General features: G+C 47.8%; 1 protein-coding gene across 4 annotated transcripts in view; it reads left to right on the top strand.

Annotated features, from left to right (window-relative positions):
• The window catches only part of ABCC8 (ATP binding cassette subfamily C member 8), a 73,512-nt gene that overhangs the window by 8,514 nt on the left and 43,867 nt on the right, over window positions 1–21,131 (top strand). Inside the window, exons 4-10 of one of the 4 annotated variants that reach the window (XM_047690449.1) lie at window positions 2,242–2,408; window positions 4,086–4,328; window positions 5,227–5,412; window positions 12,352–12,516; window positions 15,553–15,708; window positions 20,227–20,361; window positions 20,733–20,895. In XM_047690449.1, the coding sequence (XP_047546405.1) occupies window positions 2,242–2,408; window positions 4,086–4,328; window positions 5,227–5,412; window positions 12,352–12,516; window positions 15,553–15,708; window positions 20,227–20,361; window positions 20,733–20,895 (1,215 nt within the window). Of the gene's footprint in view, window positions 1–2,241; window positions 2,409–4,085; window positions 4,329–5,223; window positions 5,413–12,351; window positions 12,517–15,552; window positions 15,709–20,226; window positions 20,362–20,732; window positions 20,896–21,131 lie in introns of all 4 variants that reach the window. The other 3 variants (XM_047690448.1, XM_047690450.1, XM_047690451.1) reach the window with 3 other exon arrangements.

Raw genomic sequence — 21,131 nt, 5'->3', positions numbered from 1 at the left:
AGTTCCGGCGTCCCACAGAAAGGTGAACCCTGATGTGGCTTACATTGTCCCACAAAATAACCTTGGTCCTGAGGCCCGAGATGAGATCAAGGAAATGTTCTGTGAAAAAGTCACATTTGAGCTGGGAACTGAAGGATAGTGGGGGACAAACTGGGAGAAGGGAGAGGAGAATGCTGCAGGCAGAAGGAACAGCATGAGCAAAGGCCCTGAGGCAGGAGAAGCCTGTTAGGAAATCTGGAAGAAAACTTGGGTCTCTTCCACCTTTTGGCTGTTGTGAATAATGCTGTTAGGGACATGAGTGCATGAGTTCATATTTGATCAGATTTATTTCTCCAAAAGCTAGACTGGAGGTGAACAAGAGGGAAAGTGGGGAATCCAAGGAGAGATAAGATGGCGGTCCCTGGGTGATAGGATGGTGACCCAGCTGGCCCAGGTGTTTAGGAAGAAAAGGAGACAGAACTTGGTAATAGGTGGGATGTGGAGAAGGGGAGGGAAGACACAGAGGTAAGGGGAATTCAGAGCCTGAACCTCGCCAGCAACCCCTATGTCATACCGCTGTCCTTTTCTGCTTTTCTCTCAGTCTCTTGGTGCTCTCAGTCAAGCACTAAGCTTTGGCTGAGGGCTGCTATGTCTGACACTGAGGAAATAACCCTGGGGTTTAGTCCGTCCACCACTAACTTCCTGTGTGACTTTGGACATGACACCTAGCCTCTGTGCATCTCATTTTCTCTACCTGGAGAGGAATAATAACTCCCTGCCTATGTCACAGAGTTGTTATGAAGAGCAAATCAAACCACATCTGTTAGGACCCATGTGGGGCATATTTTCAAGTTTGGGGCCCCATAGGTGACCCTCATGAAGACCAAAGAGGTTCTGACGCTTGGGTTCTGACACTTGAGTGTAGGTGTGAAAGTAGCGTGATGGCCTCCAGCTGTGGGATCCTTGTGACCTGGGGACCACACCAAGCTGAGAGGAATATTGTCCCAGTCCTGGGCCAGAGGTGGGCAGCGCACAGAAAACAGATGCTTCTGCCCTCTCTCCTAATGCCCTCACCCAGGGACCCAAGACAGAGGGCATTCGTCCCTCGCTGGGCAAGTGCACACCTTGGTGTAATTCTTAACCCAGACCTAGGCTGGGGCAGACCCCATGGTCTCCAAGAGATGCCCTGCATTCATGTACCGGGCCCACCTATGGATGGAGGGCAGGGTGAAAGTGTCTCCTCTGTGGTCCCACTAGAGAGGAGCTCTAGGGCATTCAGGCTGACCTCGTCTGCATATAGCTCTAGGGAGCGAGGGGGAAAGAGCTGCCCGCACTAACACATCTCCTAAAAGGGGGGCTAGTTATCATTGCTTTCTCCTGTTGCCAACGAGCAGTGGTTTAGCAGGTGGTGGTGGTGAGAATTTAGAGATTAGTTTCTGACGTTTATGGTCCCAGGGTGAAATCTGGAGACAGTAACAGTATTAACAGCTGATGTCCAAAGAGCATCCACTGTGTGCCAAATGCTTTCCATACATTGCTCATAACAACTTTTGAGGGAATACTATTATTATCCCCATTTTATGGGTGAAGAGACTGAGGCCGGGTTGGGTTAAAGGACGTATGCGCAGTCACACAGCTATTGAAGTACAGGATCTGAGCCTGGGTATATCTGGCTGCAGGGCCCAGCTCTAACCATTATACACACTATGCACACAGAACTGTGACTGACTTGTTTGTACCCCCAGCCCCTCAGGCTCCGTGAGGAACATCATCATGCTGTTGTGGGCTCTGTCCTGGGCACACTCAAGCTTGCAGGGAGCTTGGGCAGGTCACACCTTCTTTGGGGTCCCAGTTGTCTCATCTATAAAATGAAAGAGCAGATTGAAGAAACTTTAAGATCGTTCCACCTTGGAAATCCCACAAGCAAACCATTACAGGATGGAGCCACCGGCCATGGGCTCCAGGGCAGCCCAGCCTGATTCTACCACTTGTCTGGTCAGGTCCCTGAGCCTGGCTTCCTTCGTCTGTCCAGTCGGGGAGTTGGCAGCTCTCCCCTCACGAGGTAATTGTAAGAAATAAGTGAGATAGTACTTTAAGTGCTCACGTGGCACAGCACCCACAACTTAGTAAACCAAGAAAATAATTTATTAATTACCGTGAAGAGAAATTTGGCAGACTTACAAAACAGCTTGACTTACCAGATTATTAACATTTTGAGCGTACACATCTTGAACAGTTTAATGGACGTGCTCTTGCCCGCAGCCCTGCTGGTCTACTGGACCTTGGCCTTCATCACCAAGACCATCAAGTTCGTCAAGTTCTATGACCACTCCATCAGCTTCTCACAGCTGCGGTTCTGCCTCACTGGGCTGCTGGTGGTCCTCTATGGGATGCTGCTCCTGGTGGAGGTCAATGTCATCAGGGTGAGGGTAAGTGGGCCACCCCAACACCCACCTCTGCATACACGGGGCCAGAGTGGTACCTCCGATCAGTGTCCTGTCCCTGGGTGTGGGGCCCCCACCCTGCTTCTTAGCCGAGCCCTAGAAGGAGCCAGCCTCTTTTAGCAGGCCCCAAACGGGAGTTGAGACCCGTGGGAGAGGTTCAAGAGGAATATTCCTTCTGGTCTAGCTGCCCTCTACCCCAAGCTCCTAGAGCTAATGGAAATGACAGGAATTGTTAGCCAAGGTTGAAAGATTCTAGGTTTAATCTCATAGAGAGGGAAAAGGGCTTTGAGTGCTGGCTTTTCTGAGCTCTGCTCTTATTGTTGTTGTTATTATCTTGGGGGAGGGGAGTTATTTTAATGTGTTCATATAGTTACTCATATACCTGAATGACTGAATGTGGCTGCATACATGTGTTTTGTCTTGTTTCATTATCATTTTTTTTAGCCCCTTTCCGTCTCTCCCCTATCCCTATTCTACACTCCCCAGGCATTTCCCTCCCCAGGTAACCCCGATTAGCAACCTCATATGTACCCTTCCACTCTTGGTTTTATTAATAGAATACCATATGTTTGTATCTATGTAAGGTTCTTTTTTCTCAACACATGTAAGAGTAAAGGTTTTTCCTCTCAGTATTAATTTTATAACAGTAGGATCATATTATACACAGTTTCTACATCTTGTTTTTCTCACCCAGCAGATATCTCTTAGGACTCCCTTCAAGTCTGGTACGGCTAATTTAGTTTTCTTAATGGCTGCATAATATTCCGTCATGTAGATGAGCAATAATTCTTTCAGCCATTACCCAATTGATGGGCCTTCAGTTCACTGCCAAGTTTCTGCCTTCACAAATTATGGTGTATTAAACAGATTTATATCTTTATGTATCAGTGCTTTTATTTTTGTGGGAGAGATTCCAAGGAGTGGAGTTGCTAGTTCAAATGGACTGTGTGTTTTAAATTTCAATCAGTGTTGCAGATCGCCTTCCAGAAAGACTATAATCTACCAGCAATGAATAAGAAAACCCTCTCCCTGCCTCCAGTGAGCAATGGGCCAGCCCCATTTGGGTGATGAGTATGAAGTACTACTTGAATTTGCATTTCTCTGTTTTAGTTGCACCCCTGTTTTAATTGGTGATGTACAGGGCACAAAGGCCAACTAACTACATTCCCTGCCTCATCTGACCCTCACAGCACTCCAGGGATGCAACTACCACCCACTTTTTAGACAAGGAAACATGTTAGATGAGAATTTGTCCAAAGACCCCTGGCTAGTAAGTGGAGGAGGAAGGATTTGAGACAAGGTTTGCATGACTGCATGTTCTGCAAACCCAGCATGAAACATGTTCATGTCCTCAGATCTGGGATCCATGGGATGGTATCTGGAGATTTCTGCTCTTCCCCAATCCTACTTCAACTCAACCCAACCCAAATCGAGGGGATTCAGAGTAGACCTCAAGGAAGAGTTACAAGTCAGGAGGCCCCTGGCCCTGGTAGACAAGAGGTATGGAGTGATCCTTCTCCTGAGAATAGGCAAGAGATGGCCCCATATGTTAGAGGTCAGGGTCAAGGATGGGATGTCACAACTCCAAGTCTTTTCTGGGGCAAAGTGGAGAGGGGTGAGAAGTTGCATTTACCTGTGCCCAGTGACCCATGTGCCCCACAGAGATATATCTTCTTCAAGTCACCAAGGGAGGTGAAGCCCCCTGAGGACCTACAGGACTTGGGAGTACGCTTCCTGCAGCCCTTCGTGAACCTGCTGTCCAAAGGCACCTACTGGTGGATGAATGCTTTTATCAAGACTGCTCATAAGAAGCCCATTGATCTCCGAGCCATTGGGAAGCTGCCCATTGCCATGAGGGCCCTCACCAACTACCGGCGGCTCTGTGAGGCCTTCGACACCCAAGCGGTCAGTGGGGACCCTGCCACACCATCCATTCCCCTTCCTCCAGGTTAGAGTCGGGGACATACTGATGGGGACCTCAGAAGGCATCAGGTCAAGCCCCCAGTAGGGCCCACTGAGGGGAATAGGCTTGCCCTAAGTCACACAGTGAACTAGGACAAGTCCAGAAGATTCATAGGACAGTCACAGCTGAAACAGCCCTTACAGTTTAGGTCATCTGAACAAATACCCTTATTGTCTAGATGGGGAAACTGAGGCCTCAAAAAGGGAAGTGACCCCACTGAATTCCCTCATGTCCTATGTTCTTCCTTCTAGAGCTCAGTGACTAGAAAGGTGGGAATTTTCAACCATTTTAACGGGTGGGATTTAGTGGCCCAATACTTCCAAGAACTCTAGAAGCTGAACAAGGCCGGGGTCTCCCTAACTCACTGCCATGGAAATGGAGGCTCCAAGAAAGGCTGTGACCTGCCCAGAGCTGGGCAACAGCTGATAGGTGGCAGAGCCAGTCTCCCAATGCCCAGGCCCGTGTTCCTTCACTGCCTCTGCACTAGCACGGTGGGGAGACACTGAGGCAGACGCAGTCACAGGTGGTGATGAATGAGTGGGCCACGTGCCACTTCTTCATTGCAGTGCTGTGCTCATCACATCGTCCCTGACCAGCTGTGCAACCTTGATGGCGCACCTGGCCTCAGTTTCCCCATCTGGACCATGCTTGTTTTGATAGGGCCTACCTAACTGTGCACTTGGCGACTCAGTGATTTCCTGGGGTTCACCTGTTTGCAACAAGTGTGGTCACTGGGTTTCCCCAGGCAGCAGGAGCCAGGGACTTCCTGGGAGGCTGGGTCCTGCCGTGAACGGGCCCTTGGCCACTCTAACTTGGCCATGGGTTCTCTCTGGGCAGCAGAAGGACTCGCAGAGCACGCAGGGGGCCCGGGCCATCTGGCAGGCGCTCTGCCACGCCTTTGGGAGACGCCTGGTCCTGAGCAGCACTTTTCGCATCTTGGCCGACCTTCTGGGCTTCGCCGGGCCACTGTGCATCTTCGGGATCGTGGACCACCTTGGGAAGGAGAACAGCGTCTCCCAGCCCAAGGTAGGCCACCCCAAGGGGAGAGCAGAGCACCCTTTGGGAGATTTTCCCTTGTACACGAGAATGGGCAAGAGGCCAACAGGCTGCCCTGAGTCAGCTCCCCACACTCGCACAAATCCCTTGGCGATATCTCCTTCTAGAAGATGCTCTGCATCCGGTTAACAGAAATGCCAGGAGGCAAGCTGGTGCCCCAGCAAGATTTATGGCTCCCTGCTCTCCTCACCATGCCATCACTGCCATGACACCTCTCCCAGGTATTAGTCGTTCAGAAAGTTGTAGGACGTGCATTCGTTTACCAGCGCCTAGGGCTTCTCGGATTTGCTGGATATGTTGTCTTTCGTTTACATCATCCTTATGGACTCAGACAACTTCTCACGATCTGTCTTATGCAGTTCTGCATATTCTGGCATCCAAGGTCCCACAGGTGCTTCTTGGAGGCTGCTGTCAGGGGTGAAGGGTGAGGGGACCCTCCCTGGGTTTCTCCCCCAGTTTCAGATTTCACTCAAAGCTGCCCCAGTTTTATGAATATATTGGACTCTTCCATTAAAAATTCTTTGACAAAAGGATTCCATGGCTTAAAATCACTTGACTCATTGGACTAGATGATCTCTAAAGGCCTTTGCAACTTTAAAGATGCTCCAGACTGAAATCTGTTGGACCAAAGAGGCAGTATAAGCTTTCTGGGGGTTTCTTTTCCCTGCTTGGGGCCGTAGCCTCCACTCTGGGGTTGGGGGCGGGGGACTTAATTCCTTCATCTGTTTCTTTGCTGCCACTTAGATTTAGCTGGTCACAAAATGGAAAACTTCTCACCTCTAACAAGACTCAGAGTTTTATTTTCCCAGCGGGAATATCATTACCAACTTTTAACCACAAACAGTCCAAAAATGTTGCTGAGAATTGCTGATTAGGGATTGTAATGATTCATGACACCTCCCTTGCGTCCTGCTATTCATCTTACTGGCTCCAGGACCGCAGAGAGCATTTAACCCTCAGGAGGTTTATATTAATTTCTCCCAGGGGTATAATTAACTGAACACTTTTGGTCAGGAATATGAGGCACACCAAGTCTGTTTGTCTGATTTGTTCAGGAAACATCCATTGAACCCTACTGTGTGCCAGGCCCTGGTTGGGCTGTGGGAATCCAGAGGCCATGGTGATGATGGGGCCTATTAACTACAGTAACAGCCACGTGCTGACCATTAACGCATGCCTGGCTGCTTGTGGGAGTTACTGAGATGCTGTCTCCTTTCATGCCTTCCACAACCTTTTAGGGCCAGTCCTTTTATTTTATTTATTTATTTATTTGGTAATAGTTACTGGGATATTATTCACATACCAGAGAACTCATGAGGTAGGTATTTTATCCCCATTTTACAGATGAGGGACTTGAGGCACAGAGAGGTTCAGTAATTTTCCCTAGGGTTTTTCAGCTGTTGTGTGACAGACTCGGGATCTGAATCCAAGTCTCTTCCACTCCAGAGTATGGACGCTTAGAACTGTCGTGCTAAATTGACTTACTATTATCAAGCCATCACTTCTGGCTCCAAGGATTGTGAAATCCAATGGAGGAGAGAAATCTAAATAAAAGATTTTTCTACTTTGTGTTCACACTGCTGTTAGCGGGTATATATAGGGAACTGTGGGAAGAGGGAGTGACTAACTCAGCCAATGGTCATGGACAGCTTCATAAAGGGCCAAGTATTGGCATGGGGCCTTGACATAGGAGTAAGAGTTAGCCAGGCTCAGACGGGCAGATTTCTAGTTCAACAGCAACATTAGGACTCTTCTTGCTTATTTAGACCTTGATGGCTTTTGAGGCCTTCTCTAGCTTTCGAGTCTCTGAACTGTATTTGGACCAAAAAGAGAGAAGAAAGGGTGAGTTCTCTTGTCTACAAGAGTGTCACCTTCAGTTCTAGTCTGACTGTAAAGGACTCCAGAATATTCTACATGGACAATCCCACAGCAGCAAGAGCCCACTGTTAGTCTGAGGAAGGAAGCGACACTAGTCAGCCCTTCTCAGTTTGTTCATGTCATTGTCTTCTTCCTACTTTCCCCAAAACGCTGGTGGGGTTCTCCTGAGAGAACTCTGAGGCAAGATGCGCCACAGAGGCGGGGAGAACAACACTTCGAACTGTGGTTCATCTGAACATCTCTTTTTTTTTTCTCTTTATTTATATACCAACCCTGGGATTTATTGCCCTCTCAATGGAACGCTTTTGTCCAGGTTCTTTGTCAGTCCATAAATCCCCGAGATAGATGGTCCTTACCTTGGAGGCAGCAGGCCTTATCAGATCTAATATTTGTTTCCTGCAGCCCAAATGCAATCAGCAAATTACAGACATCGAAATGAGAGATGAAAATAAATATAAGTCTCCAGTGTCAGCAACAGAGAATCCTCAGTCGTGCGGTTGCCTGCCATATGGCTTAATTCTCATTTAGGCTTCTGGCTCCAGAAAATGGGGAAAGAAGTCATTTACTGAGGTCATCTGGTTCATCCCCCTGCCTCCCAGCAGCTCCCACCCAAAGAGACAGGTGCCGTTCTGGTGTTTATGAACCTACGAGGAAGCTCTCCATGCACAACCCTCTCTGTGAGAAGGCCTTTCTTTCGGCTCAGCCTCCTTCCGTGCTGTGGCAGGCTGCACAGTGGGGCGCCATTGTTTACTTCATTGTCAGTGGCCGCCCTGTCCTCTCTTCCCTTTCCAGGACACTCACAGTTGGCAAGAATCACACTGCCCTTGGCATCCGCGAGGACAAACATTATTTCTTCTTTAATTCCACGCTCCTGTCCCCTCTGCCACGCTCCAAGGAAATCTGGGACCCAGGCTGGGAGCAGCCCATGACCTCTGTCTCTCCAGCCCCCTCTCCTGCCTAACCCCACCCACAATCTGTCACCTGCCAGGGCTGTAAGTGATCTGGCTGCAGAGTCAGGGAGCTGGGTTCATAGAGAACGGCCAGACCCTGCTCAAGGCTGTCAGCTGAGCAGAGAAAGAGCAGTACGGGTTTGGTCTGAGTGCCAAAGCTTCCAAAAGCCTAACTTCAGAGGGGAAACGTGCGTGGGTTCGTGAGTGTATATGTGTTCGTTCTGAATGAGTTCTCCCGGGAACTATTTGTAATTCGGTGTATATGTCCTTCTATTTGTCCTGTGTCTCTCGGTATCTTTTTCCGTGTGTGTCTGTGTCTTCATTTGGATACACGTATTTGTAGCTATCACTGTGGGTGACTCTGTGAATTAATACGCCTTTCTGTGACTTCGTGATGTAGTGTGTGGGTTGGTCTCTTCATGACAGGGCCCACACAGCTGCTCTGGCCCGGCATGCCTCCCGTCATCTCACGAGCCCGTCTCAGCCCTAAGACTCATTTTAGACATCACCTTCTCCAAGGAAGACTCCCTCTGGTTGGATTAGATGCCCCTCTTTTGTGCTCCCATAACACCCTGGGCTTGCTCCATCGAACACCCCTTGTCTCTTTCCCAACTCGACCTGAATCCCCTAAGATAGGAACCGCATTACTGGACCTCCTCGTGCCCAGAACCCAGTTCCATGCCTGATACACAGGGGGCACAGGAGACATAATTCTTCAGGGAATCATACAGAAGTTATCACCTACTGTGTGTGTATGCTTACTAGATATTTTTATCTCCATTGTTAACACCGAATTCTCACAATAATCCTCTGGGTAGAAACCTTTCATGGTCTCATTACATAAGGACACCGTGGCTAATATAGAATGAGTCAGGACTCAAACTCAGATATAGTTAACCTCTAAGTCCAGGCTCAAAACCACCTTGTTAAATGGTTGTTGGTCCATGAATGGTCAAAGGAAGGAAGTCATTGTCAAACGGTTGTCATTGTTTTTTTCCCAGGGCCTTCCAGGGCAGGGACCTATGTGTAATGAACCTTCTGGCTCCTGCCAAAGTAAGAATCAAAAGCCCACATATTCCCTGTCCACTAAGCTCTAGAGAACAAGGAAAGGGGCCCTTTCCAGTCATACCTCTGGCCAGGCAAGGACAGTGAGCGTCAGAACAGTAGAGTCACAAGTCCTAGGTTCTAGTCCTACCTGTGCAATAAACCGGCTTAACTACGAAATGGGGAATTGTATAACTTATAAAGTAGATGAGAGAGGAAGATCATATGCATTGATTACTTTAACGTATGTATTGAACACTACTTGGGAAACCCCCGGAACCAAACACAGTTTCTTCCCTGAGAGTTTGTGAAAGTGTGAGACTGGGGCATCTGATCTTCTGCATTTAACTACCACCAGATGTCCAGTTGTAGGTCCTCGGCCTTTTCTCTCCAGCCTTCAAGGTGTTGGGCAATGTCTGTGCCTTCATACTCATTTAAAGCTTCCCAGGGCCCGCCTTCCTTGGGCAAGAACCCGAGTCTCTTTGGCTAGTCTTGTACCCACTATTTTTCTTTTTTTTAAAGATTTTATTTTTTTATTTGACAGAGAGACAGCAAGATCAGGAACATAAGAGGGGGAGTGGGAGAGGGAAAGCAGGCTTCCCACCATGCAGGGAACCTCATGTGGGGCTCGATCCCAGGACCCTAGGATCATGACCTGAGCCAAAGGCAGAGGCTTAACCATCGGAGCCACCAGGCACCCCTGGTACCCACTTCTTAATAAAAACTTAGCTATTCTGGGCTCCATCTCCTTTAAGCTGTCTCTTTGAAGAAAGGTCCGATAACATCTTAATGACTTAGACCTGCAGGGAGATTTTCATCTTAAGAGGCCACAAGAAGTTGATCCAAAGAAATACAGTTTCTGACCCAATGGTATGTGTGTTGTCAGGGGAAGGGGTCAAGGTTTTTCCTTTAAAGCTGCAAAAAAGGAATTAGTTGCTTTGCTAAAAATATACAAATAATGAGTGTATTTAACAAATACCACCATACTCTAATCAACGTCTGTCTTCAGGTGACTTTTCGAATGTCACTTCAGGTGACATTCTCCAGCCCATGTGTTTTCTGATCATTGTGAGACAGCATGTGCATGGCATTCCATGCTGCTTTGTGGCAGTCACTGTTCCCATGAGCATCAGAAAATACCCAGCCATGCCCTATGGGTGTGCGTGGCATTGACTTCTCACCTCTCCCCCTGCTGTACCCCAGATATAGAACACCTTCATTTCCTGATGCTAAATGTTTTCCTTTAGGGCAAGCTCCCATGAGGGGCTTTGTTGCCTTAACACGATGGACTCTATTCTGCAGAGCTGGGTGTCTGTGGAAGATGGTAGAACCGAAGACTGCCAAAGTGTGTTAAATAGGACCAGATCTTCCCAAGGCCATGTGCCTTCCTCTTTGACCCGGAACCAGCCACGTGGCCATGGGTCTGTCCCCTATGATCTTATAGCTGACAACAGGAGACTCGAGGTAAAGAGGCCAGGTGAGGCTTAGGTAGTGAATCTAGGGATGTTTTTGGCATCACATAGGTTCGTGTTCATGTTCATGTGTTCTGCCTTATCAGCATGTGACCTTGAGCCAGCCACGTCATCATGCTGAAACTCCATTTCCTTGTACATAAAATTAGGCCCATAATGGTATTCTCATTGGTGTATTGTAAGGATGGAGTTCTGCACCTGAGAAATAGTGTCCTGTCCCTTGCTTCCCTGTAAGGTCAGGTCTCAACCCCCACAGCCTAATTTTAAGGTCCATTTGGCTGCTTCCAATCCACCCCTCCCCCCCCCACACACACACCACCTCCTCCTCCCTTCTCCCTTTGCCTTTTCTCTGGTACTTTGGCAAATAAGCCAGAGTCAGGGACTTCAGGTCTTGGTGGGCCTTCCTCTAGGAGGCTTTAATGGTCCCTCTGTGCCTGCTTCCTGCTGTCCCCAAAAGGAAAAGTCTCCTGTCTCACAGAGCCAGGGAGAGGTATTTGTAAGTGCCAGGAAGCAGTGAGTGCTGGTTGAGCAGACCCAGTTGAACCGAGAAGCAAGGTCTTTACTACCATCCAAAAGCCCTGAGTCCACGATCCAGGAATTTCTGACTCTACGAAAGACTCCTCTTGGCCTTCTGACCCCTTGGGCCTGATCCTGGCCAGAGACGTGCCCTCAGACTCCTTCTCATCACTTTGTTCCCACCACCCTTCACCCTGCTGCAGCTCCCACACCCCACAAATAGCTTTCAGAGTTCAGGGCAGAGTCTCAGGAAGGGGAGAGTGCTGTCTTCATGGAAACATGCATGTGGTTCTGCTGGGGAGCAAAGGACTTAATCAGGATCAAAGTTTTCCTGGGAGCTGTTGATGCTGAATTTGGAAACAGACATGCTGTTGTTTTCTGGTATCTTTAGCAACAGAGTCAAAACGTTTGGGTTTCTTCCCAGTGCTTATCATCTGAGATCTTGTTGGAGGTGTAGCAAGAGGACAATTTAAAAGGAGGTCCTGGGAGCCCAGAAGGCTGAGGGGGCTTCTGAAATCTCAATCCATCATAGGTGATGAGTTTCCACCTCGCCTGGGAGCACTAAATTTTCCCCACTGGCCTTTTCTTTCCAGAAATTTCTACAGAGCTGGCTGTTGGTGAGTGTAGGGCAAGACCTCAGCTCATTCTGGATTTTTCTGTAACAGAGAGCGCACATTGTGGGATTTGTTCGAGCAGTCCTGGTTTTGGCTGCTCTGTGAGTCACTCTGTTTATTCTTGTTCCATTCAGAGTGAGCTCCTCTGGGCCTGGTGGCCACACAGCTGAAAGTCATATTTATGGACACGAGGATAGAACTGTGCCACACTCTGTTCCCCTAGGTAGGATGATGAAGAGGGTGTAGGCAACCCTCCCTGTGGCTAGAAGGATATTTAGCTGGATTTATCAGTCTGATTTAGCCCTTATACACAGTTGCACAGGCTTTGCAAGCACGGAGGGTCCTGCAGTAATGGCCACCGTGGCACAGTAGCGGGTATTAACGGCGACCGTTTTTCTGACGGTGACAGCCATCTCCAAATTCTCTTTCCAACAGATACAATTTCTCGGGGTTTACTTTGTCTCATCCCAAGAGTTCCTTGCTAATGCCTACGTCCTAGCCGTGCTTCTGTTCCTCGCCCTCCTACTCCAAAGGACATTTCTGCAAGCATCCTACTATGTCGCCATTGAAACTGGAATTAACTTGAGAGGAGCAATACAGGTACTTGGCTAATGATGCTTTCACTTCGCAGTAAAAGCCACATTATTCATCCTCTCAGGCACTTGAGAATGATTCTGCGGTGAGTTAATTTTTTGTTGTTGCCCTTCAGCAGTGCTTCGAAACAATAACTGTTGACAAAGCTGCATAGGAGAGTGGAAAGTGCCTTGGGCTGGACTCAGCAAGTGTAGGAGGTCCAGTGCTGGTTCTGCCTGGCACTGGGTCCACGATGTCACCGGCTTGGCCTTGAGTGAGACAGACATCCCTGAGGGGTCATCTCACTCTTTCCCGCTGAAGGCACATGCAGACTCAGAGTCCTCCAGATTCTGTTCCAGGGGTCTGTCACCGTCTTCTTTGGTTTAAATAAATAAATAAATAAATAAATAAGAAATGAGTTTGACATACTAGAACTAGATAGCCTCGAATATTGATTTGAGCTCTTAAATCTTGGGTCCTAACCAGAGAGATTTTTCTGGCCCAGTAAGTCTCTTGGGTCTAGGTCCTTGCTCCTGCTCCCTGTGGCTTCCTTCTCAGACTGGGTTGAGAGGATGATCAAAATCAGGAGGAACTCAGGGCACTTTTAAGCAAGGCGGTGATAAGAGTTGTCTAAGCTCTAGTGTTTTCTTTAGAATTTTGGTTCTGCTGTTAGGATGAGGACACCCAGTGTGAGAGTGGTTTAAATAGCATAAAAGGTTTTTCACACTGAGTCAGAGCTGGTGTGGCAGCAACATGTTCATTAGAGACCTTGGCTCATTCTGGAATGTTTCTTTCACGTGACTTTTGTCTTATGGCTGAAGGTAACTATTGGCATTCTCACTATTGGGCCTATACTTAAACTAGCAAGAGAAGAAAGATGGGGCAGCAGGAGGGAACACTGCCTTCTTTTAAAATCATAACAGAGACATTGTGTATATTCTCTCCCAACCCACTGATGAGAAATTGACCACAGAGCCACAGCTAGAGAGGCTAGAAAGTGTGGTCTTTATTCTTGACAACCATGTACGTCCTGCTAGAAAATCTTCTTGGGAAAAGAGAGAATGGATCCTGGGGGACAACTAGTTGATTCCGCCATACCCAGAAAATCTCATGAAGTCAATAGAACACTCAGAAGTTGTGACTACACCCAAAGACACCTCATACTTCAGGAAAGAAATGTTCTTCAGAATTATTAACACCAGCTGATTCTTTGGGAACCAGGATCAGAGTCTTTACAGAAAAGGGACTGAGAGGAGAAGGGATGGGCTGGGCTGGGTCCAAACTCTGGTTATCTTACTATAGACCTTGTGAATGGCGAATTGTGTAGTGCACAGCCTGTGCAGCTGTACACTGCCCATCTCCAGTGGTTTTCCCTGAGAAAACAGTCATTTCTTCAGGGATGTCATCATGTGAGAATGGGGGCAAGAGCCCAGGAAATCTAAGACCCTCTGAGATTCACAGAGGCTCAGAGCTAGGAGGAACCAAGTTATTCCTCAGTTCAGAAAACCTCTCTGAAAGGTTTTCTGTCCAGCTTCTGCACAGACCCTTCCATTGACTGGCAGGCACATACCACCATAGACGACAGTGAGTTTTATAGTCAAACAGTTTGTAATTAAGTCTTTCTCTTGTATGTCATAAATTTTACTCTGCCCCAGTATTTTCCAATTATATTAAAAGAGCCAAAAATGGGTTTTAAATGTATTAGCATGTAATTGTTTTTATCAAACTGTCTAAATCCAGGAGAGCTAAATTCATATGCTGCGAAAAGAAAATGCTGGCATTGATTATGGAAACAAATTAGAAAAACAAACCTTTTTTTCAGAAATTTACATAAAATTATAGATGAGAGTCCATATCCTCATGAGTTTGAGAATAACCACAGTTTTTACATGAACGTTATTAAGCAAAATTCTTGTAATAGATATATAATTTTTTACATACACCAAATATTAGTAAGATGCATATTTCTGTATATCCTGGTCTTTACTGAATAATGCTTTCTTTGATAGAATACTCTATGTTCCTACTTCACTAAAACTAGATTTATTACTATTCTTTCAAGACTGATTTCACATAACCCGGGCTGTACATAGATCTGTCAAAAAATGTCACTGCCACTATCTTAAATTTTACCCATGGTGTATATAAACTCCCCAAAAGACATAGAATAGACTCATGCTTTAAGCAAACCTGACCCTCATAAAAGCCTGGGTTTCACAAAAGATGAATTAAAAGAGCTGGGAATCCACCTTATAACGAATGTACAATAGAATTTCATTTAAGAGCAGGCATCTCCAGGGCACTGAAGATAGGAATGCGTTTTTCCTTGTTTAAGAGCACACAACCTGAAAATCGCCATCTTTCTAGGAGGCATGATCACTGTGCACAAAGAGCTTTTAGGTTCAGAGCTCCCCCACTACCATGGCTGCTCCCATCCTCCCTGGAGAGACAGAAAAAGGTGCTCAGGGTAGCTGGACTCCCGATGGTGGGGGGACTGATCGACACTTGGATGTCTTGTCTCACTTAAGATCTTCCCAGGCTGACCGCCTGTTTTGTTTCAAGGCTCAATTAAGACAGGACTTGGCCTTGGAGCATACCCCTCCCCCAGTTGAAGACAGCCACATTAATACAGACAACTGCCCCACTCTATCATTTTTATGGCTCTGAAGCATGTTCTCCACTGGCCTCTGGCAAATCAAGAATACAGCTGGACATGAAGATCTGCTTTTAAGATTTAAGAGCTAATTAAGTCCTGTCCCCAAGGGTGAGGTCTTGCTTTGCCGGGGAAGTAGCTGGCCATGCTGGCATGGATTCCTCATTTGAATTCTGCCCTTCTGACTTGCTTGATCTATAATCAAAGCCCTTTACCTCTTTGAGCCTTAGTTACCTCATGTGTGAAATTGGAACACCAATTTTCCAACTGGTACCCACTTACAGAGCTGCTCTGGGGCTCCATGGGGAGATGTGCGAGAAGGTACTGGTACATTGTAGACACATGACATCTGGGAGAGGGATTAGGGTGACGATGATGACAGATGTGGAGCACTCCACTCTCGTTTCCAGACCAAGATTTACAACAAAATTATGCACCTGTCCACCTCCAACCTGTCGATGGGGGAAATGACAGCTGCGCAGATCTGCAATCTGGTTGCCATCGACACCAACCAGCTCATGTGGTTTTTCTTCTTGTGCCCAAACCTCTGGGCTATGCCAGTACAGGTAAGGGATGTGTGTCTGCAGTGATGGGTGAAGGGTGAAGGGCACAAAGTTGGAATCTTCTGGTACATGCCCAGTGACTAGGAGCTCGCCATCTTCCATTCCATGTTGGCCTGCACCTTCCGCCCCCCTGGAGTCTCCATGGGCTGTACCCCTGGCTCCCTATACTGTCTCACACTCGGCAAATGATCTAGCCATCCCTCTTGTCGTTAAGGCTTTAAAAAAATTATAAAATAATCCTATGTGGAACACTTTTGCAGACCTTAAGTTATGTTGCAGCAATTACATTATAATTACATCAAAAAACATTCCTGATGTATATTTAAGCCAAAAAAGTTACAGAATAGTATATGCAGTGAGCTTCACACTGGATTGGAATGTATGTATATATACATATTTGCACAGACACACACAGAAGGGAGAACTAGAAGGCCACATGGTGGGATTATGGTAATTTTTATTTTCTTTGTGCATTTCTAAATTATCCAATAAGAGTGTATTATTTTTGAAAATCAAAACCATGATTATTTCTAAAGCTGGACAACCTTTGGGCCTGGCTCTGAAGGAGGTGTGTTCTCCCTCAATGATCATAGGCGAATCCTCAGCATGGCTTACCTGACCCCTGGCCTGGTCTCTCATCTGGAGCTTCTACCATAGAACCCATGCTTCCCTCTGGTGCTCAGACCAGAAGTGCAAATCCCAGAGGGCCTGCAGGCTCCATAGAGACTGCCTCATGGAGAGGATGGTGTCTGGACTATGGTGAAACAGGTTGACTCACATACTTACCCTGCCTGAGCCTCAGTTTCCTCATCTATGAAATGGACATGATTCCTACCCTTTAGAGTTGCTATGAGGATTCAGTTAGGTGATCTAAGTAAAGCGCCAAGCAGAGCATCTGGCACAGAGTGGTCACTAAGTAAATATCAGATCCCTCAAAATTGCACACTTTGGTGTGAGTGAGGACTTTATTGGTCCAGAATCTATTGTTCCTTGGGGTGCAAATTTCATAAGCCTTCATCTCAACTGATTTTTATTGGACTTTCTTATCTATAAAGCTTATATTTGAAAGACATTAAAGGAAAATAGAAGGAGAGGGTTGCACAGGGAGTCGGGTAGGCATCTTGAAGGGGAGAAAGGGCTGGGAATCTGATGGTCCTTTTTATGGGGACAGCCCTCTATGCCATCCCCATTACCACTTAACCATGCCTTCACCCTTGCCCACCCCCCTTCTCTGCCAGATGGATCAGTGACTACAGAAGCTACAGAAGGGCCTAGAGAGCCTCATCTAATACAGTTACTGGCCTTTTGTCCACAAGAACACTTTCTGTTGTGTCCCCTTAAACCAACTCCTTTGAAGGGGCTTGTCCACCAAACCCACTGTATTGTCATCATTACTATTACTTACAATGTTTATAGCACACACATCATTGCTAGCAATACTAACTAATACTAATAACCCTTGCCCCAGCCTCTCTCTTACACAGTTAACCCTCCCAACATCGGGACATGGTAGTTTTATCTCTATGAATCACTTACCTTTGCTTATTTATCATGAAGTAGCACTTGTTTTTCCATTTTTAATTCCTTTTTTTTTCTTTTCAAGATTTTATTTACTTATTTATTTGACATAGAGAGATCCCAAGTAGGCAGAAAGGCAGGCAGAGAGGGAAGGGGAAGCAGGCTCCCCGCTGAGCAGAGAGCCCGATGCGGGACTCGATCCCAGGACCCCAAGATCATGACCTGAGCTAAAGGCAGAGGCTTAACCCTCTGAGCCACCCAGGTGCCCCCATTTTTAATTCCTTAAAGGCTGTACCTTTGCCACTGAGCAGAGATTTCAGCAGTGCTCAAGACCAGTGTTCCACCCAGAGTTGACTCAGTGCCTTCGACCTGGTCAGGATGCTCTGTGCAGCCTGGCTGCCCACAGGTCACCTGGCTTGTCAGCATACCAAAACCAGCTCAGGAGCCCCACTGCTTTATCCCCAAGGCACTCCTTGATTTCTAATTTTTTTTTGTCACATATGCTTTTTTAAATTAAGATATAATCCACCCATTTAGAGTGTGTAATTCAGTGGGTTTTAGTGCATTTGGACCTGTACAAACATCGTCACAATTTTTGAACATTTCCATCACCCCAGAAGGAAACCATGCCCCTGGCACTCACTCTTCATCCCCTCCCACAGACCTAGGCAACCTCTGATCTTCACATACTTCTGAAAAAATTAATGAAACCTTCTCGGAAAAACCAATATGCATTCACACACTTTGCCTACAATTTCAGGTGCTTTGCTGGCCACCTAAAGTTTATGAACACGATGTTAAGGAATTCGGCAAGAGTGGGGACTTCTTTGAGTCCTCATCCTGCGTGCGCTCGGGGCCTGGGAAGGTTGGACCACAGTGACCCGGTAGAACACTAGTCCCAGGTATCTCCTTTCTGTGGTTCCCTAGTGACAGAGTTCCCACAAGGCCTATTTATTTGTTTGTAAGAAGAGGCTTGCCACCTGGTCTTGATCTCTAATCACGTGCCAGGTATCATTCTAGGTATATATATTCATTTAATTTTCACTGCAGTCCTGCTAAGTGGAATTAAAATCCCCATTTTAGGGGCACCTGGGTCACATAGTCATTTGAGCCTTCGGTTCAGGTCATGGTCCCAGGGTCCTGGAGTTGAGTCCCATGTCAGGCTTCCCACTCAGTGAGGAGTCTGCTTCTCCCACTGCCCCTCACCCCCCAACTCATATCCACTCTCTCTTAAAAAAAAAAAAAAAAAAAAAAACCACACACACACCATTTTAAGGTTGAAGAAGCTGAAACTCAGAAAGGTTAAGTAACTTTGCCTAAGGTTGCACAGCTAAGTGCCAGGACTACATTCAAACTCAGTCCTACAGACTCCAGGGCCTATGATCTCCCCACTACTAGATCACTTTCTTAACTTGCAAATAGGGGCTACAATAGTCCTTATTTCCCCTCTCTTGCTTTGCATACTCAGAATCCCTGATTTCTGGTCTATTCTTCCGGGGGGGGGGGGTCCCCGCAGAACCCTGCAAAATAGAGGAGTGGACAGAAGAATTTGGGGAGCATGACAAGGGGCAGGTGGAGGGTGAGAAGGAGCCTGGAAGAAGCAGCACCTGTGGCTCCAGGTCCTGTTCCAGCAGCGGCTGGCACTTGGAGGTGTGGGGGTTCGGGCACCAACCCCCAGCAGGTGCCGCAGTGGTGACTCGGGGAGTCCCCTTGGTGTCTGGCCCTATAAGCTGCTGAGTGATGCCCCGATTGCCTCCATGTGAGGACAGCTGATGAAGAGACTGGATGCCAGGGATAATTTGGGGGGTAGGATGATGTGAGCAGAGAGCTGGGCAGGAGTGGGGGTTCTTTATTTCCTAATGTGCTCCTCTGCACCCCTGTGCCAGCATTTAACCTCAGTGAAATCCCAGGAGGCAGGGGGTGAAGGGGTCACTCATCAGCCCCTAAGATCCCGCTAACACAAGAGGCATTCTGTGATTCACAGAAATTACAGAGCCGCCCACCCGCTCCTCTGTCCTTGAGGTAGTGCGAGGAGCTCACTGCCAATTTCGTGTAAGGCTCAGGGAGTGCAGGGCCAACCCAGGCAGACTTTTTTCCCCCCAATTAAGGAAGACAGCACATCTGTTCCTTTAGAATAAGCCTGAATTTAGAGCTATCTGCCTTTGAAGGCAACCTGAGAAATTGTCATCTCGATGCTTCAGGGGCTGGCAAGGGTAATTTACACTTCTCATCAATATTCAAAAGCAGGCGGTCGTTTGCATAAAGCTAGAAACAGAAGAATTTTCTTCTCAGAATACTTGCCAGATTCACTAAAAATGTGGAGACACCAGCTTTCTTGTACATATGTGGATCTATATTACAGATTATGGAGTGAATCTGCCTCTAAGAATTTTAAAAACCTCTATTTAAATCCAAAGACCACTCACTTTATAGCATGTCACACATTTAAGAGATCATTTTCATTTTCTTATATACGTAATAACTAGCTTAATAGAAGACAGTGCGTCTCTTATTTTTAAAAGGATTCCAGGAGCCTGAGAGTGAAAGTTGAATGGCCGGCCCCCCGGACTGGTTTTGTCCACCCCTGTGCTCATATGTCACTTTCCTCCCCACGGGAGGGAACTGTCAGCATCGCCAGCGAGCAAACAGAACAAAAGGTGCTGTTACAGCCATTGTGCAAGCTCAGCTCTGAGAGTCCCATCTGGAAGGTAGATTTGGAGAGAGTTACTGCCTTAGCCGGCTGGCAGATCAACACAGTTAGCGATCAGCCCCCCCCTCCCCCGCCCGAAAGCACAGCTTGCACGAGACCCCATTGTGCTAATACCTTTTTCTGAAATTGCTTTGTCATACCTCCTCCTCTGGCCCCCTGGGGACAGCTGGGAAACTTGGGCACCAAGGCATGCCCCTCCCTAGGGGACTGGGGAAGGGGGGATTTTGACAACACCCCCTCCCCCAGGGTAGCCATTGGGTCAGAGGAAACTTACCCCCATGACCCTCCCTCAGATCATCGTGGGTGTGATTCTCCTCTACTACATCCTTGGCGTCAGTGCCTTAATTGGGGCGGCTGTCATCATCCTACTGGCCCCTGTGCAGTACTTTGTGGCCACCAAGCTCTCGCAGGCCCAGCGGAGCACACTGGTGAGTGAGCATCCCGGGTGTGCTCATGCCCCCTTTCCCCATCCTCTCCCCATGCGGCTGCTTGCTCCCTCTCCCTATAGGTCAGCGAGGCTCCTCTCTCTTCCCCCAGATGCCACCAAACAGGCACACGCAGGTGCACACACACGCCCACGCATGCACGCGTGCACCCACACTCTCGTGGACCCAAAGCAGATTACTTCACGGGCCAGGCCTCAGTTTCTTTGTCTGTGGAATGGGATGAATGGAGAAGGCAGGGGGTGTGCCCGTGGGCACAGGAGCTGGGCACTGTCTGTGAAGCGGTGAGGGCATTCGCTCGGCTTCCTCTTGGGAGGGATGGAGGCACTCCTTTCTGACTTGGTGGCCCCTGGCAGGAGTATTCTAATGAGAGGTTGAAGCAGACCAACGAGATGCTCCGTGGCATCAAGCTGCTCAAGCTGTACGCCTGGGAGAACATCTTCCATGCCCGCGTGGAGATGACCCGCAAGAAGGAGATGACGAGCCTCAGAGCCTTCGCTGTGTACACCTCCATTTCCAGTGAGTGCCCCCGACTGGCCAGCCCCATGCGCTGCTGCTTATGTGCTGGGAGACGGGGTCAGGGCTTGAGGTGGGAGGAGAGGCGGCAGAGGCAAGGGACCTGGGCATCACCCAACCCAGGGGAGCCTCAAACTGTCTCTTGGAGCCGAGCCCCGAGAAGTCACAGTGTCCTCAGTCACTTACCCAGCAAATGTATATCAATAGGCTCCTGAGCCCAGGGCACTGTCCTGGCCCTC

The sequence above is a fragment of the Lutra lutra genome, chromosome 10, assembly GCF_902655055.1.
Source record: "Lutra lutra chromosome 10, mLutLut1.2, whole genome shotgun sequence".
Lineage (NCBI taxonomy): Eukaryota > Metazoa > Chordata > Mammalia > Carnivora > Mustelidae > Lutra > Lutra lutra.
Note: the sequence above shows the minus strand (reverse complement) of the source record. Positions and strands in the feature narration are given on the sequence as shown.